At 42.2% G+C, this 18092-nt stretch overlaps 1 protein-coding gene across 2 annotated transcripts in view; it reads left to right on the plus strand.

The window, feature by feature from the left end:
• lrp1bb (low density lipoprotein receptor-related protein 1Bb) overlaps nt 1-18092 on the plus strand; it is a 265411-nt gene that overhangs the window by 155229 nt on the left and 92090 nt on the right. For both annotated transcript variants that reach the window (XM_085250161.1, XM_085250162.1), the window contains exons 26-32: nt 419-583; nt 839-1083; nt 5816-5947; nt 6084-6311; nt 7061-7235; nt 7516-7610; nt 13391-13540. In XM_085250161.1, the coding sequence (XP_085106287.1) occupies nt 419-583; nt 839-1083; nt 5816-5947; nt 6084-6311; nt 7061-7235; nt 7516-7610; nt 13391-13540 (1190 nt within the window). The remainder of the gene's footprint in view (nt 1-418; nt 584-838; nt 1084-5815; nt 5948-6083; nt 6312-7060; nt 7236-7515; nt 7611-13390; nt 13541-18092) is intronic.

Below are 18092 nucleotides of genomic sequence, written 5' to 3' on the forward strand. Positions count from 1 at the left end.
AGGACCCGGTTTCCCGTCCGTTCTGGATGACTTTGTGGACCGGCGTTAGCGTTGATGTTTGCTGCGTTGGAGTAGGACTCGGGGTAGTGTCCTGGCCGCATCAATAATGGTGTTCATTTTCAGGCCTCATTGAGCTGTGAAAAGTCATAATAAAACAGATGGCCTCCCATTTCCAGGCCTGTCACAGATGTTGAGGGTTGCGCCGGATCGCTGGTGCTGCTCTTGGACAATCATCATTGCCACTGTCTGTGTTAACACACGCAGTTACAGCATCATTTTATTACGAGCAATTACCCCATTTTTCAGCTTCTGGCTTTGACAAACAGCAGTAAATGATGGCTTGTAAAGCCTAACAGGCAGTTTTGTGGATGTATGTTTTTTTCTTGGTCTGTTGTATAAACATTTTTCCTTTTCCAAGGATCCTCTTCTGGACCGACTGGGATGCTACTTTCCCCCGAATCGAGGCTGCATCAATGAGCGGAGGAGGCAGACACATTGTGTTTAAGGACATGGAGATTGGAGCCTGGCCTAACGGACTAACACTGGACCATTTGGAAAAGAGAATTGTTTGGACCGATGCACGGTTAGTCTTCATCTTCTTTGTAGGACTTCTGAGGCATGTGTGGCATTAAATTCTCCCAGCAGGCATGAAATAATGGAGAAAATGTAATATCTGGTACAATGGCCACCTCTTGGTTTAAGTGGGTCTTGAACAATTTAGTAGGTCCATCAGTGGACTGGAGGGTTTCACTGTGATCTCCCTGTGTCCACTCGTCCCCTTCGATGCGTTTGAAGAGTCGTTTAAAGCACTGATACGCTGTCGGCCTCTCTTGAACAGCTCCGACGCCATTTTCTCTGCCCTCTACGATGGTACGGGCGTCATCGAGATCCTCAGGGGCCACGAATACCTGTCCCACCCCTTCGCCGTGTCTCTCTTCGGGGGCAGTGTTTACTGGACGGACTGGAGGACGAACACTTTAGCAAGAGCCAATAAGTGGACCGGGCAAAATGTGACGGTCATCCAGAAGACGAGTGCTCAGCCTTTTGACTTGCAGATCTTCCACCCCAGCAGGCAACCGCAAGGTGAGCTCGTTATTTCTGGCTTTGCTGTTAGAAACGGGAAAAGCTTCGATGGCTGGATGTGTACAACGTGTTTAAGGAGTTTGAAATAATGAATCAGAGCATTCAGTTATAACACCAATAAAAAATTGAATTTGGGTTTAATCCTGTCGTACTAGAGGAACTACTGTGGATTCAGTCTCATGTAGCAAAAGGAAGAAAAATGAAGCATATTGCAATTAATTTCAGCTTCTGCCTTTGCCTTAATTTGGCCTGTCAGTCAATGAGCATGTGTCTGAATGAAAAGGTAGTCATGCAGAGAATTAGCTAGCTTGAGTTAATGGTACCTTTTAATGTTTTTTTTTCATCATCCATATTATTGTAATTGGCTTATATTCCCTTTTTTTCTTGTACAAAATGTGAATAATGGAAGCTGCTGAGTGAGGAGCACATCTGCCAGTGAATAACTGTGGCATGTCCAATAAGCAAATCAATTAAAGTGTGAATGGGGTGTTGTGATTGCAGAAAATATTCAAAATACTTCTGAAACTTCATTAATATTCACTCCAGATCTGTATTCGCATCGCCGTGGAACAGGTAATCGATTCAGCGAGACGCTAAGAAGCCAAGTTCCTGACCACAAAAGAAGGAGAGTTGATGAGCTATCTGACAGGAGGCCTACACGTGTTTTATTTGATATGCAGATCGGGCTGTGAGATACAGTGCCAGGCTTGAAATTAATAGCACTGACTGCATTTTCAATCAACTGTTTTTTTTCTTTGCCCAAAACGTGTGCTTTGACATTGAATTTTGATTTATTTGTAAAACAGATGCATCAGAATTAAACCTGGATTTTGACAGTTTGGTCACATGTGCCAACAACCTGATCGATGTCTCCATCAAGTATCAGCCCTGTCCTCCTTCCTCATGTGTGATGCAGATGTTTTATCTGTCATCACCAAGACCTGTCGGTAAATCTGCATGCACGCGCTGAACGAGCCGAGGCTTTATGGACCTGAGACACCAGGACCGAGCAGAAGGTTACTTTAGCTTATCGCCTCTTTAAGACTGTATATTAGAGAGTAAGAACACAACAGGGTGATGACAGTGAGTTCTACTGATGCCGTTGAACTGTTGGAGAAGCTCGACTTGGGAATCATCTGAGCCTGCAGAGGCGCTACCGTGACTCTAACACTATCACTGCAACTTTCAACATGTCAGTATGCATTTTATCCAGGCCTGTCGGCGTTAATCGCGTTAAAATGACGTTACCGCCAAAACTGCAGTAACGCGGCTAACGCGGCTAGTCCCTTTGCGTGGGGCTGGGCGGAGCCAACACGTTAGCGGGGGCAGCTTGTTAACGCTGACAGCCCTAATTTTTGTTACCGCAAAATGTGGTTGTCAAGGAGACGGCGTGATTAACATGTCCAAATTAGTAAATAAACGTTGCATATACTTAACAAACTGAACTGTGTGTGTTAGAGAGTAGACCACGTGTTTACTGCAGGTATTACAGTCGCGGGTCCTCTGTGACATCATGAGCTGTTACAGTCACATCCACAGCCTGTGACATTCATGCATCTGAGTTAGTCAGACCGTACCCAGCGTTATGCTTCTCTGCATGCAGCGTACGGCTGTGTGCAGATCTGCTTTACAGGGTTTGGAGTATTTAAGAAAAGCGATGGTTTTCCAAAACTTTGCAGTCGGTGTTATTTTCTCGATTTCTCACCTTGGTCACGCTAAGTGTGTCCTGTGCTTGTTGGGTTTCTGTTTTAATGTTGCTAACGTCATCTCAGTTCATACACTCAACAACACTACCTGATAGACTGAACAACACCCATCCATCCATCCATCCATCCATCAATACAATATTGATACAATATTGATACAATATTGATACTACAGAACTTCAATATTGATACAATATTGATACAATATTGTATCAATATTGATACTACAGAACTTCAATATTGTATCAATATTGTATCAATATTGATACAATATTGTATCAATATTGATACTACAGAACTTCAATATTGTATCAATATTGTATCAATATTGATACAATATTGTATCAATATTGATACAATATTGTATCAATATTGATACTACAGAACTTCAATATTGTATCAATATTGTATCAATATTGATACTACAGAACTTCAATATTGTATCAATGTTGATACAATATCAATATTGATACAATATTGTATCAATATTGATATTGTATCAATATTGTATCAATATTGTATCAATGTTGATACAATATCAATATTGATATTGTATCAATATTGATACTACAGAACTACAATATTGTATCAATAGTGATACAATATTGTAGTTCTGTAGTATCAATATTGATACAATATTGTATCAATATTGATACTACAGAACTTCAATATTGTATCAATATTGTATCAATATTGATACAATATTGTATCAATATTGATACAATATTGTATCAATATTGATACTACAGAACTTCAATATTGTATCAATATTGTATCAATATTGATACTACAGAACTTCAATATTGTATCAATGTTGATACAATATCAATATTGATACAATATTGTATCAATATTGATATTGTATCAATATTGTATCAATATTGTATCAATGTTGATACAATATCAATATTGATATTGTATCAATATTGATACTACAGAACTACAATATTGTATCAATAGTGATACAATATTGTAGTTCTGTGCTGTATCATTTCTCTCCCTCACGCCTGCTATCAGGCAGCCTCTTCACTGAATTCAGCAGGTTAGTTAAAAATGGCATCAAGTTGTCTTTAACAACAGACATGTCCTAATACAGGGACCTCAGTGTCAGTGGACGTTCTGTCCTCGCAGTCACGGTAGATGAGTGTGAGCCAGGTCTTTCACCCAAAGAAGAGAGACAGCGCGTCGAATCCTTTCTGGAAAAAGCTCAAGTGGGGATGAGCTCACTATTAGTCACTTTAGCCAGAACCTGTGTCTCAGGATGTGATGCTTCACTGACCCCTGAACATCTGGATCGGAAAAGAAATGAAGGTGGGAGAAATGAGCACAACACCCAGCTTCCCTCTGAAGCTTCCAGCAGGGGCCGAAGGGGGGCCCAGGAGAGCATCGGGGCAATTCTAATGAATGACAGCAACAGGAAGCTTATTTTCATTTGGCCGTTATAAAGAGGCAGTAACATAAAAATCTATACTTTCAACAGTTTAACCAACACATGCTGATGTGTTCCTGTAACATCATGGTGCACTTACATTAAGCTCAGTGATTAGACTGCATAGACATTAATGTCTCCACTGAGTTTCTGTTTTCAGCAGTTGGGTCAGTTTTTCACTATAATCTATTTAGTGGCGTGAAACGTACAGCTGATGATAGCTCTACCTTAATTTTCTTCTGTTCCTTTAGTGACTGATGGACACAAACATATAAGTTCTGCATTCAGAGGCTTTAACAGAAAATGAATGTGTTTGTTTTCTTCTTGTTTTTGAGAGGTAACAGTTTCCGCTGCTTCTGAAAGTTTCAAATAAAGCAACACTTTGGCTGCGATGTTGCTGCCCGTCGCTCCTCCACACGGCGATTCAGCCAAGTGCAGCACCGTTAGCGTGTTTCCTTGTTAGCATACTGAGTCGGCCGGGTGTTGTTTCCAGAATGCAAAGACAGAGATGCTTCTTTTCAGTCTAAATGAGCCGCATTTGTAATGCAACGAGGTTCTCCAGTGTGCTGCTGAAGGAGCTTGGGAAATAAGCTTTGAATGAGCTTGTTTGACACGAATCATCCAGAGTGGATAGAGAAATGCTTTTTTCTGATGCATGAAATATGACTGCAGCATGATGAGAAATTATTGAACTGTGGGTGATTTTCTTTAGTCTGACTGAGGTGATTTAGTGTGAAGAGAGTACAGTAAGAAATGGTGCAAACTCAGTCCTTTGTATTGCGCCTACAAGGGCACCGCTCAGTTTAGTGGGCGATTGTGGCTCAAGAGTTGGGAGTTCGCCTTGTAATTGGAAGGCTGCCGGTTCGAGCCCCGGCTCGGACAGTCTCGGTCGTTGTGTCCTTGGGCAAGACGCTTCACCCGTTGCCTACTGGTGGTGGTCAGAGGGCCCGGTGGCGCCAGTGTCCGGCAGCCTCGCCTCTGTCAGTGCGCCCCAGGGTGGCTGTGGCTACAATGTAGCTGCCATCACCAGTGTGTGAATGTGTGGATGACTGGATATGTAAAGCGCTTTGGGGTCCTTAGGGACTAGTAAAGCGCTATATAAATACAGGCCATTTACCATTTTAGTTTGTGGTAGCAGAAGCACAAGTGATACTGTCACCTTTGATGCGAGAGGCAGAATATGAAAGACGATTTTATTTGTATAATTTCATGTATTTGTAAACCTCCAAACTCATCAAGATACGTCAAGATCAGCTGCAAAGCCAACGTTTTCTCCGTGTTTAAGAACAGACGTCCTAACATATTTGACTTTTTCAGCGTTTCTCTCGTGAGTGTGACCTTTGTTCAGAACTTGTGTCGGAGCTTTCATTTATTCTCTTCAGAAGTGCCCCACTTTCATGCTTTCTCATTTATTTTCTGCTTTAATGCCACACGAGTGCAAAATGATGCTTTCGTTTCCTTACGTGCAGTCAGACGGACCTGTAAATGTCACCGAGGCTTTTTAGTCGAGTTCGCATCCAGTTATTATCCCGTCTGATCTCTTAACTCCTCATTTTACTTTGTGTTGTGTTTTCCTCCCTTCCCTCGCTCCCGTCAGTTCCTAACCCGTGTGAAAAGAACGATGGACGTGGTCCCTGTTCACATCTGTGTCTCATCAATTACAACCGCACAGCCTCCTGTACCTGTCCACACCTCATGAAGCTTTCCACCAACAAACAGTCCTGCTTTGGTGAGTGGGAACACCTTTTATATTTCCTCTTTCTTTAGATTACACCAACGTCCATATCGGTCATTATTATAACTCCTGTCTGTGAAAACAGAAGGTGCACTATGCCAAGTGATCGGTTGCTTAATTATCTCACCAGCGCTGAAAAGGTTCCTCCTGTATGTGCGGCGGTCCGAAATCCGTGGCGTGGACATCGACGACCCTTACATGAACGTCATGACGGCTCTGACGGTGCCAGATATCGATGACGTCACCGTGGTGGACTACGATTCCCAGGAGGAGAGGATCTACTGGGCCGACATCAAAACTCAAACGATCAAACGAGCGTTCATCAACGGCACCCAGCTCGAGACTGTCATCTCCTTAGGTGAGTCGATTCCAGACGTTAGTAAATGAAAAGATACCCTGAAGGTTTTTGTTTTGTTTACACGGCTCAATACATTTATCAGACAAGCTGTCCTAAAAACAAGGAAACACAAATATTTGAGAAATCTGTCAAAAACATGTTTATAAGGACAACGACGAGCTGACTTCAGTTTTCAGAGTCAAGATTCCCTTTAAATATTTTTCTGTTCAGGAATGCAAGTAAATAACTTAAATTTGGTTTCTTAATCAAAAATAATAAGTTTGAATAATGTTTATAAAACAGTAGAGCTCAAAATTCCTGGATATCGACAAAAATCTTCAGCTAAAGAGCTCATCAGTGGAGCGACTGTTACAGAAAACACGTATATACCAGTACACATGGGTGGGTATTACTATTCTCTTATTACATTATTATGCACATGTTTGTATATTCTTATGATCAATATATTAAATATGACATAAGGATAATTGTATGGAGATTGCAGGTGTACCAGCACAGTTGGGTGTGGATTCGTACACCATGTTCTTTTCTGAGCTAACGTGCACGTCTTTAGACTTTAGAGGTGTTCGTTATATTAAAGTTTGGTAACTGAGATTAATTATTATCACAGTGATTATGTGTTGCTGTTTCCATCTGTTCTGCATTATATAAGCATGTGTGTATGTTGTTATGTTGCTTCTTATGTATCTTGTTTTCATGTATTTCATTGAAGCACGAGCCTGACAGCTTTTTCACGCCCTTCCTGACAGATATAGTCAACTGCCGCGGTCTGGCTTTAGACTGGCTTTCCAAGAACTTATACTGGCTGAGCTCTGAAAATGACGAGTCCCAAATCAATGTGGCTCGCTTTGATGGGTCCCTAAAGACGTCCATCATCCACGGCATTGATAAGCCAAGGTGCCTTGTAGTGCACCCTGCCAAGGGGTAAGTAGATTAGAGCAGCCTGTGCACTTTATGAGTACTTCACCTTCAGTGTGTGAGGAAGCCTCACCTGGAAAAACGAGGGATCACAGCCTGTTGTATAGAAACTGTTCTACATGCTTCGGGTGTTTTCACAAGGCTGTCAGAGCAAATGTTTTGGCCCACATTCAAGTTACAGTTTAGAAAACAACAGTCATTGATTGCGCTGTATAACTTTGATGTTATACTTTGATATTTTGCCTTTTTGAATTACTGCATATTCGTTTCACATCTTCTCATGCAGGAAAATGTACTGGACAGACGGCAACACCATTAACATGGCCAGCATGGATGGGAGCAACAGCAAGGTGCTCCACCAGAATCAGAGGGACCCTGTAGGTCAGTCAGAGAGCTTTGGATGGCATGCTGTCAAGCTGTACCTGATCTTTGATTCAATTCAATTCACCTTTATTTGTATAGCTCCAAATGACAACAGCGGTTCGCTCAAGATGCTGCATGTTGTAAAGATCCTGCAATAATACAAGAAAACAGGGAAACAATCAAACGACCCCGTGTGAGACAGCGGGGAGGAAAAACTCCCTTTTAACAGGAAGAAACCTCTGACAGAACCAGGCTCAGGGAGGGGCGGGGCCATCTGCTGTGATTGGTTGAAGTGAGGGGATGAAGACGTGCTGTGGAAGAGAGCCAGAGATTAATAATGAAATGCAGAGTGTGCATAAACACATAGTGAGTGAAGCAGAAACAGTCTGTGGTCTAAAGATATTTAACCAGATTATTAACTGAAGTGATTTATAGCAGATGTGCTTAGTCTAATATATTTAATCGTGGCTCAAATGTCTGAAAAATGTCTGATATCCTACTTCAAACATTATAGATCCACCAAGAAAATAACATCTGAGTGTGTCTGCAGTTTAATTCAAATAGACGTCCTGGAGTTTACGTCATTCCAGATGTGTTCAAAGTGATTTGTACTATGTCAAAGGCACAATGATCTCACTATAATACATCTGCACTCACTTATCCTGTGTTTGCATGTGCTGACTTTTACTGACAGATTTAGATGTAATAGTTGTACCTGTTGGCATTTACACAAACTCGTCGAGTTATCTGATTGGGCAAAATCATCAAATATTACCAAAAGCAGTTTTGGGTGAAGGTCTTAAAGTGTAAAGTAAAATAGGCGGCACGGTGGTTAGCACTGTTGCCGCACAGCAAGAAGGTCCTGAGTTCGATTTCTGTGTGGAGTTTGCATGTTCTCCCCATGTTTGCGTGGGTTCCCTCCGGGTACTCCGGCCTCCTCCCACCATCTAAAGACATGCAGTTTGTGGGGACAGGTGAATTGGATAGTCCAAATTGCCCACAGGTGTGAATGTGCGAGTGAATGTGAGTGCGAATGGTTGTCTGTCCCTGTGTGTTGGCCCTGTGACCCCGCCTCTCGCCCTGTGACATCTGGGATAGGCTCCAGCGACCCTGAAAAGGACAAGCGGAAGGTCTTAAAGTGTCTGATAAAAATCAGCTCATGTTTATTCAACCGAAGCAAACATGTATACATCAACACATTCAACATGTAAATCAATCGGTTTTATGCTGTTGAGGGTAGTTCAGTGATATCTGCTGAGACAGCAGTTATTTGGCAGGTCTCTGTTCTGGTTCATTGGTCGGGCACCACTGTCACCTTTGAACATCTGTACAGCAGTTCACCTTTCTGGCTCCAGTCATCATGTTGTTGCCGCTGTCGGATTCCTTCTCGAGTGTAGATATGGAGATACTGTTGTTTATGTCGTTTTTAGTGACGTGTGAGGGAGAGGCAAAGAATATTTGTCCTGGACAAATAGAGTTGTGTTGTACAGTGCAGCGGGTTTTCCTGCAGATAAAACTCAGATGTGAAGAGAATAAGCTTATTGCCATTAATTCAAATATGATTTCATTACATTCATTAGATTCCCTTTAAATGACTGTGAGATGTGAAACATGCCCGACATCCAAGAAACCTTCAAATATCCTGTAACCAAAGACATTTAGGGCGGAGGCGTGGCACCAAACTCGAGAGTGTGGGAAATAATCTTGTGAAAAGACTGTTGTTGCTTAAAAACATGATTTTTTAAATAAGAATTAGTGAGATTTTTGCTGAATAAAAGAGAAGCAGGGTGAAGTATACCACTGTTACTGTAAATGTAGGCAGTGTTTCAAAAAGATCTTCTCTAAATGTAACAAATTTACACGATGTAGCAATAATGATAATAATACAGTAAAAAGGAACAATTCAGATACTTGAAAGTAAAACTTAGAAAACTAAAAAGATTAAATTTTATTCAAAGACTAATAATTATATTACCAACACTTTTTAAGAGTTTAAGATGTTTTTTTCAGTAATTAGCAGGATTTCTAGAACTCTTCAGCCTGATGTTGTGGAGCCGCTGGCTCATGCACAGCTGCTGTCCTCGGCTATAACTGCTTCCTTTTCTTTAGTTGATCAGTAGAAAAATGTACCTGTCGGTTTTTCAGAAGGAACATGACATCATCCAAAGGTGCACACGTGGACTTTTGGCAGCGCCGACCTTGTCGCTCTGCTGTGATGTATTTTTACACAACACAGGTTTTCAGAAATGACACCAGTATCATTAACTGGATGGTTAGTTAGTGCTTCCTGCGTAATGTTCATGAGATTCATATTTCTGTTATTACTCGCTGTGACTGCCTTGTGTTTGTCTGCCTGCATGCGTGTGCAACATCACGGCACAAACATCCACCGTGCTGTGAGCTGCCACAAACACAGTTTAGCATGTTTTGTTAATCAGGATGGTGAGCTTGTTGTAGCTGAATGAACTAGTTTTGAAGAAGTGCTGAGGAAACATGGGGGGGGGTCCGGGATTCACTGTCACTGTGAATGTATTTCTAGGTCCACATGTGAAGTATGTTTAGCTGATGTATGAATTAGAGATGGACCGATCCGATATTACGTAGCGGTAGCGGTCCGATATTGACCTAAATTACTGGATCGGATATCGGAGAGAAATAAAAAAATGTAATCCGATCCATTAAATATAAAAAAAGCACCTCACAAAACTTGCGACACGGCGTAACTCGGCTCATAACCTCAGCATGTCGGAGCAGTGTGGTCACGTGATAGAGTGGCTGTGTGTTTTTGAAGCCTGCTACCAAACCAGCATTTCATCTCTGAGGAAGTGATCCCAGAGAGAAGTAAAGCAAGTGTGTAAGTTCATCTCTGAATGTTTGTAAAGCATTCCAGTGTTAAGCTTAACAACCAATACCTGGAGCGACTGCCTCTTCTTGCTGCTACTTCAATCTGAAACTGCTTAATGATCAGCTGATCGGCTTTTCTGTCTTCTTTGTTTTTGGCCCACTTTGCACCAGAAAGAGGAAACCAGCGGCTGAACAACAGTAGCACGTTTAACCTTGATAAGCTGTTGTTAGAATGTATTTAATATTACTTTCTACTCGAGGATCTTTTTCTACAGCTGACGGCTGTAACTGTGCAGGGGCGGATCTAGCAAAGTTTAGCCAGGGGGGCCGATAGGGCATGAACAGGGAAAAGGGGGCAAAGACATACTTTTCTTTCTTATTCTCATTTAAAATGTCTAGCTTTTAATAAATAATTATCTGAATCTGACACCCAAAGTCCATTACTGCATATAGTAACTGTTAAGTCTAATATACCCTAGTAAGCTATAGTACTTTTTCCTTTGGGAAGGTAGCATCTGTGCAGTCTGCAGTTCTGTTGAAGGAAGATGTTGAATCTATTTAATTATTTTTAAAAAAATAATTTATTTCTGTGCATTTTTTTTCCACACTGTGTCAAATTAAATGGTGAATGGCCTGTATTTGTATAGCGCTTTACTCAGTCCCTAAGGACCCCAAAGCGCTTTACACTACATCCATTCACACACGCATTCACACACTGGTGATGGCAGCTACATTGTAGCCACAGCCGCCCTGGGGCGCACTGACGGAGGCGAGGCTGCCGGACACTGGCGCCATCGGGCCCTCTGACCACCACCAGTAGGCAAACATGGGGTTAGTATCTTGCCCAAGGATATTTGGCATGCAGCTAGGAGGCAGCCTGGGATCGAACCACCGACCTTCTGATTAGTGGCTGACCTGCTCTGCCACCTGTAGCTCAGGTGGCAGAGCAGTTGATTACAAAGTTGATTACGTCGATTAAGCATCATGAGGTGGGGGGTGTGGTTCCCTATTTTTATTTTTTTTTTGCTGGGAGTTTGCAGCCCTATTAGTCAGGTTGCTAAATATTTCTGCTAAGTACTCTTTAAAACACCAGAATAGGGAGGATGGTGCAGGTTTAAGTTTATTAGATTGATCAGTTTTGCTGAACTATGAAATATTTTGGGTGGAGTGTGTTTTTTACATACAGGTATATCAGAATAGCTTTAGTGTTGTTGTTTATTTAAACTTGAGTATGAACTTATACAAAATGCAGCAAGATATTAAAAAAACAGTTTTATTGATTAAAAAACATATCGGTATCGGCACATATCCAAATTTATGATATCGGTATCGGACATAAAAAAGTGGTATCGTGCCATCTCTAGTATGAATATGTAATGTTTCCTGTGCTGGCGTCAGGTGATGCTGACTCATCCCTGACAATAAGCTTTAGCTCGATTTAGCAAAAACAATCGTCTGTTCTTCATCTCGACTCGCTTTTGTTACACAGCTCAAGGTCAAACACCCAATTTGTCACACACAGCAGCGTCGTCTTCACAGGGTTTTTCATGCTCCTGGGCCTGTCAGCAATACAGATAGGATGCTGCACAATATTTCACTGGCTTCATTTATGATTATGGGGCAGACCTGGGGACAAGAGTAAATTAATGATGCATTGTGACTGTGAATCTGCCAGACATAAATCCAACACATGGTGGGAGACATTGAGTTGTCCAGAGGTACACAACTGAAATTGCTTTTAGCTCCCACCATTAACAGTGATATTCCCGCCATTACATCAGGCAGGAAATGGATTCAAAAGCAGTCTGCTTCCTGTTTGTTCATTTTTCAAGCCAGCTGGAGTCCTGTTAAACAAATCCCCCACAAACAAGCAGCAGTAAACACGTGAGCATTTCTATTAGCACGCACTCAAACAGCAGGAAAAGCATTTACGCAGCATCACAGAGGTACGTTTCAAAACTGCATCACCTTAACCTCCGTGTAGTGCACTTGTTCTCAGAAATACCCAGTGAGAGGACTCGATACACGGTATTATTTTTGATATCGGGGGGGAAATAACCAAATAAGAAACTGTTAAATTAATTAATAACGATATTAATGATACAAACGGACAGAACTTATAATATTTGATGTGTAGCTCCAAGATTAACATTATCATTTTGCTATTAGGTAGCTGCTACCTGATAATCTAGCAGGTACCTGATAGCAGTGACGTGGCTAACGTTAACGTGGATCCCAGTACAAAAAGTAACTGTCTGGATTTAAACTGCTAAAAATAACCTATAATATGTGAAACACGTCTTAAGTGTCGGTCATGAATGATATCAAGTCATCTTGAGCCACAAAAACATTCCTGTCACAAGGTCGAAGCTGCAGTCGGTGATTTTTATCTTTTATTTATCCAGTTAAAAAATCTGGTTGACATTAAAATTGTCTTTTTTAAGCTTTCTGGCCAACAGGGCAGCAGAACGCACGACAAACATAACAAAAGTCCTGCAAACATATTCCAAGTGTCCAGACTGGTTATAATGTAGCTACAGTAACACAAGTTTTTACATTTTATACACATCGCATTTGTAAATCCTGTTCAACAAGGTCTGTTTATCAATATAAGTAAAGACATTACACATGGAAACAATCCGTTTTTGGCGCAACACCGGACAAGTTAATATTTATAAGTGTTTAATACTCAGTGTGTTTGAAACACAGACTTTACTGACCTCACAAACGTTTTCATAAAGTCGGTTCTGAGTTCAGCTGCTCGTGAGAGGAGCTGTGTGAAGATGGATTAATGTCCAAGTGTCCTTTTTTTACTGTAATACCTCAAATGACAACATAATTTTAATCTACACCCATCATTATTTTACATATTCAAATGTTACATTTTGTATTTTTGTCCCTAATGATGCTTTCTTTGCTGACTCGATATCCTCTCCTGACTCGCTGTGTCTCAGGCCTCTCGATAGACTACGCTGCCAACAAGCTGTACTGGATAAGCTCGACCAACGGGACCATCAACAGGTGCAATCTGGATGGCAGTGGGCTGGAGGTGCTCGAGACTGTAAAGAGGGAGTTAGCCAAAGGCACAGCTCTGGCCGTGATGGGTGAGTGGAGCTTGTCACAAGTGCATCAGATTGGTGCCGAGGATTACTCAGAGTGTGAAAGGATTACACGTTTAACCAGTTAAGTGGCTTTAAAATGAAGCTGTTTAGAGAGTGCATGCAAACAGCTGTGCCTCACTCTATGTGAAGAATTAGGAGCATTAGATAATTAAAACACAACAGAGCAATGATTGATGATTGATTTTCTCACCCTTTCCATAATGAGAAGGGTGGAGGATGTTCATTACGGAGTGATTCTTGGTATCAGCGCTCAATCCAGCGTGTCACACCATCTATCAGCGAGTAGGTTCGTTCTGAACGCCTGAAATCTGCGTCAGCATGTTGTAGATGAAAACCTGCCTGCAGAAAACATCTGTACGAATATACCGGATGCTTCTATGATGCTGGCAGCTACGAGGGGACGAGTTGGAAGTAGAACCAGTTTGCACGTACAGCGTGAGTGGGTTCCTGTCCAGTTCATTAGCTGATACAGATAAAGAACATTATTAGTTTCCACAACCCAGAAAATGTTGCTAACGTTATGCCCCTAATACCTATATAAACAAGCAAACACCTTGACGTAAGTGAATGCTTTTATAGGCGATGCCATGTGCGCGCCACACTCTCGACCAATCGGGAGCTACTGACACGTGTAATCTTGGATAACCTTGAGTTTTATCCAAAGAGACTGAAATGGTTTTTGTGAAACAATTTGTGTAAATGGGATTAGACCCACCCATCCATCCTTTTCAGGGTCGGGGGGCGGAGCCTATCCCAGGTGTTATAGGGCGAGAGGCAGGGTACACCCTGGGCGGCTCGCCAGTCTGTCGCAGGGCCAACACACAGAGACAGACAACCATTCGCACTCACATGTAAACCTGTGGGCATGTTAGAATCAGCAGTTAACCTGACCTGTCTAACTGCGTGTTTTTGGACTGTGGGAGGAAGTTGGAGGACCCGGGGAGAACCCACGCAAACACGGGGAGAACATGTAAAATCAGAAAGACGGCCTGATGGTGGAGTTGAACTGAATTGAAATTCTGACTGCGAGGCAACAGTGCTAACCACCGTGGGATACTTACGGGCATAGCGCCCTGAGCACGCCCCATCTCGTCTGATCGTGGAAGCAGGGCTGAGCTCGGGATTAGACCCATGGTTATATATCTATTTAAACAGTCGTGATGCCACGAACTGTACAGCAATCTACTGTGGTGGAGTGATAAATAACACCGCTAAAGATCTCGGTGGCTGTGATGTGCAGCAAAGCTAATGGACATGACTCAGTGATCTTTGGATCTGTATCAAAAAGGATTTTTTATCAAACTGACTGGAAAAGAAAACAAGCGCCAGCAGAGACAACAAGTTTTAAAAATAATAGCTGCACGATGATCGTCGCGGTCATTGTTGCGTTGTTGCACGTTGTCGCAGTGTCTGTGCTGGACACACATATTACACACGCAGCATCTTTAATGCTAAAGCGTCCACTGCAGTGTCCACGGTTCAGACTTCAGTCCCATTTCATTCGTTTCACGTTTCATTGATGTGTTTATTTCACCTTTTATTCTTTGAAGCTGCAGAGCAGAATTTGAATTTTAAATTGTTTCACTTCCACACTGCTGCACCTTGACAATTGGGAAACCTCCCTGTGAGCTATGTGAATGCATTACACTTGCCAAGATTGGTAATGAGAAGAGAGCAAACAAAGGCTTATTGAAGAGAGACTTTTTTGGTTTTGTGTGTGGGGGTCTGAAGCAAACTGTGATTTGAAGGGAAAAAAAGAAAAAACAAACAAATAAACTAAAATATGAAATGGAAGAGTGTTGTCAGAGTGATTCAGCGTGTTCTTGAAGCATGTTATTAACCATGACAGGCCTTCGTTTTCTGTGCGGGGGGTATCTGTCAGCAAGTGCAGAGAGCATTAATTACTGTTGCAGGATAACACAGCAGTGGCAGGATGGAGTCCCACTGTTTTGTACACTATCAGCTTTCTGCAAGTGTAAGCCACAATTTTTAGGTTCATTTTTATAGTGAATACTTTGGCTGTGCAGGAACGGACACTGGAGACTTCATCATTGCATTTCACAAATGGGATGTAGAATGTGAGGTGACACAGACTAATAGCTGCGCTCCAGTGCAGCAGCAGCTACAGCAAAACAGTGAAATGATGTCTGCAAGTCTCCATCAATCACAATTATCCACATTTTGTTATCTTGAAGAAGCTGATTGGTCGACCGAACCGTACTTTGCTGCTTTACCATTACGTTTGGTAAAACAGAGGAATTGTACTGGTTAAACACCAGTTAAACACCAGTAATAGAGATTTATGATTGGACGATGTTTCACTTTTTTAACATCATTTGATACATGATCTATCAAACATGTCCTTTACTGTTTACCTGATTTTGGGATTTCAATCAAGCAATCAATATGTCAATCATGTGGGGGGGGGGGGTCACATGAACTTTTTAGCAACTACAGGATTTGTTATATTTCATGACCCATTTTCAGAGGCTTAAACTGCCCCAGCATGTTTGACAGGTAGTGTGGTCTGCCTCTGATCACGAGCTGTGTCTAACCTTATGCATCAGTCTTGGCTTCATCTTGTTTCAGGACTGCGCAGGCTTCTTGAGATGCTTTAGGAAAACTCTAATCTGACCTTCTTGTTCTTATCGGCGCCGTGTTGCTGGGCTGGGCTGTCACAATGTGACAGATTTGGCCTTTTTACATTTAAAATTACTGCAAAAAGCTCTGAGATACAAATGTAAAAACATGAATGAGCTGCGTCCGCTTCAGTTGTTCCGACGTACCAACAGAGCAGGAAACTCAAAGTGCTCGTGTCACGTGTCCAGTTTACTTTCAGGCTCTGATTAAAAATGAAAAAGTTAAAGCAAAATTTCTGCCTGTGTTGTTGTTGTTGTGCAGAGACAAATCTACAAAATAGTGTGTTTGTGCAACACATTATGGACGCGCCGGGTTTTGTAGGGTTTATGTTACCGTGTTTCGTGATGCCAACATTCAGTCCTCCTTTGCTGTAGATCATTGAGCATGAACCTGTAAAAGTTACAGGGTCAGCTGAAAATGAGGCTGGTGGAAGAGAGCAGGACAGCAGCCAGACAGGTCATTTTCCACTCCTGAGCTTCTTTTGTTGTTGGCGAGTGCACAGCCTGTCAACAATGGCCATTACAGAAAATGTCCCTTTGCAGCTTTAGTTTTGTCGGCATGGTGTGATTTGCAGTTAAGTGCATTTGGTGACCATTTGCTGTGTTTACCACAGAGTTCTGCTTTCCTTTGTCTTTGTAGTTCAGTAAAGAACAAAGAAGAAATATACTAATACATATGCCAGCATGACAGTAATATGGATTTGCAACTAAAAGCATGCATTGTCTGCGTTGGTGGGGATAAAGTACCTGTGTCCTTTGTGGTTAGTGGAGCAATCAGCATTAATGAGCATAAATCTGAGAAGCATTTCTTCTCATCTCTGGTCGTTTACAAGCTTGATTGATCAGTTAGTCATATTTGAGTGGTTGAGGTTACTCCGAAGAACCATCGTGCGTGAGCGATGAAAGCTTGTTTACAAATGATGAATCTGTATCTCCGTCACAGTGGGAGGTAGATGCAGACGTACAACTAGGCAGACGAGCATGAAACGGGTTTAGCAGATTTGCACTGGTAATCGGGAACGCACTTCTGAGGGAGGAATCGTACGTTTCTCCATGATGGGGTGCTGGCTTTTCATTTTGCCTTCATGTCTTAGTGATTGCTCGCGCTGGCTGTGAAAAGGTATAATGAAGGCACCGTTAGTGACACAAGTTTGACCCACTCGGTCCTAAGGCTCTGTAATAATTGGATTGGCTTGAGGGAGAAGAGAGGGCTTATTTCGGAAGGTGTGAGTGATCCATCAGCCGTGAATTGCCGGGGATCAAACTAGCAGTTGAGGTGGAAATTGAATATGATGTGCCACAAGCGAGCAATCGCACCTAGCCAGTGATCCCAACGGCATTAAATTAACACGGGGTGCAAAGCTAATCTCGGCTAGCGTGCCCTCCGGGGTGTAATGTTTTGTAAACTGCACGAAGACTGTCATTCCCACTCATGGGAGTTTACCTGATTTGTGGAAGCGAGTTTTACATTTCTTTTAAGGATGGCATTCAGCCTAAAGCTATTAATGGAAGTGGGAATTGTTTCTGTGTGTGTGTGTGTGTGTGTGTGTGTGTGTGTGTGTGGGGGGGGGGTGTGGGGGGGGTGGGTGGGTGGGGGTGTGTGTGTGGGTGGGTGTGTGTGTGTGTGTGTGTGTGTGGGGGTGTGTGGTTGAATGCAGTGACACAAAACGTGCAAGAGAACTAAAGAACGCCGTGCCTTCCAGGAAGTGATGCTGGAAAATGTACAGGGCACATTTTCTAGATGGTACTTAACATATTGTCTTGGATGAGAATGCATCTGTCATTTAAGTTAGGTTGCTAATCTAATTTAAGAGGGTGTTAAATTGCACCAGGTTGTGTCCAGGAGCAGCGCTGCTCTGAATGGTTGCATTAGCACAAAGCAGGAAAAAGAAATC

Source organism: Mchenga conophoros, linkage group LG16 (assembly GCF_057382185.1).
Source record: "Mchenga conophoros isolate Kocher_MC1m ecotype Shallow Benthic linkage group LG16, M_conophoros_male_GT1.1, whole genome shotgun sequence".
NCBI classification, from domain to species: domain Eukaryota; kingdom Metazoa; phylum Chordata; class Actinopteri; order Cichliformes; family Cichlidae; genus Mchenga; species Mchenga conophoros.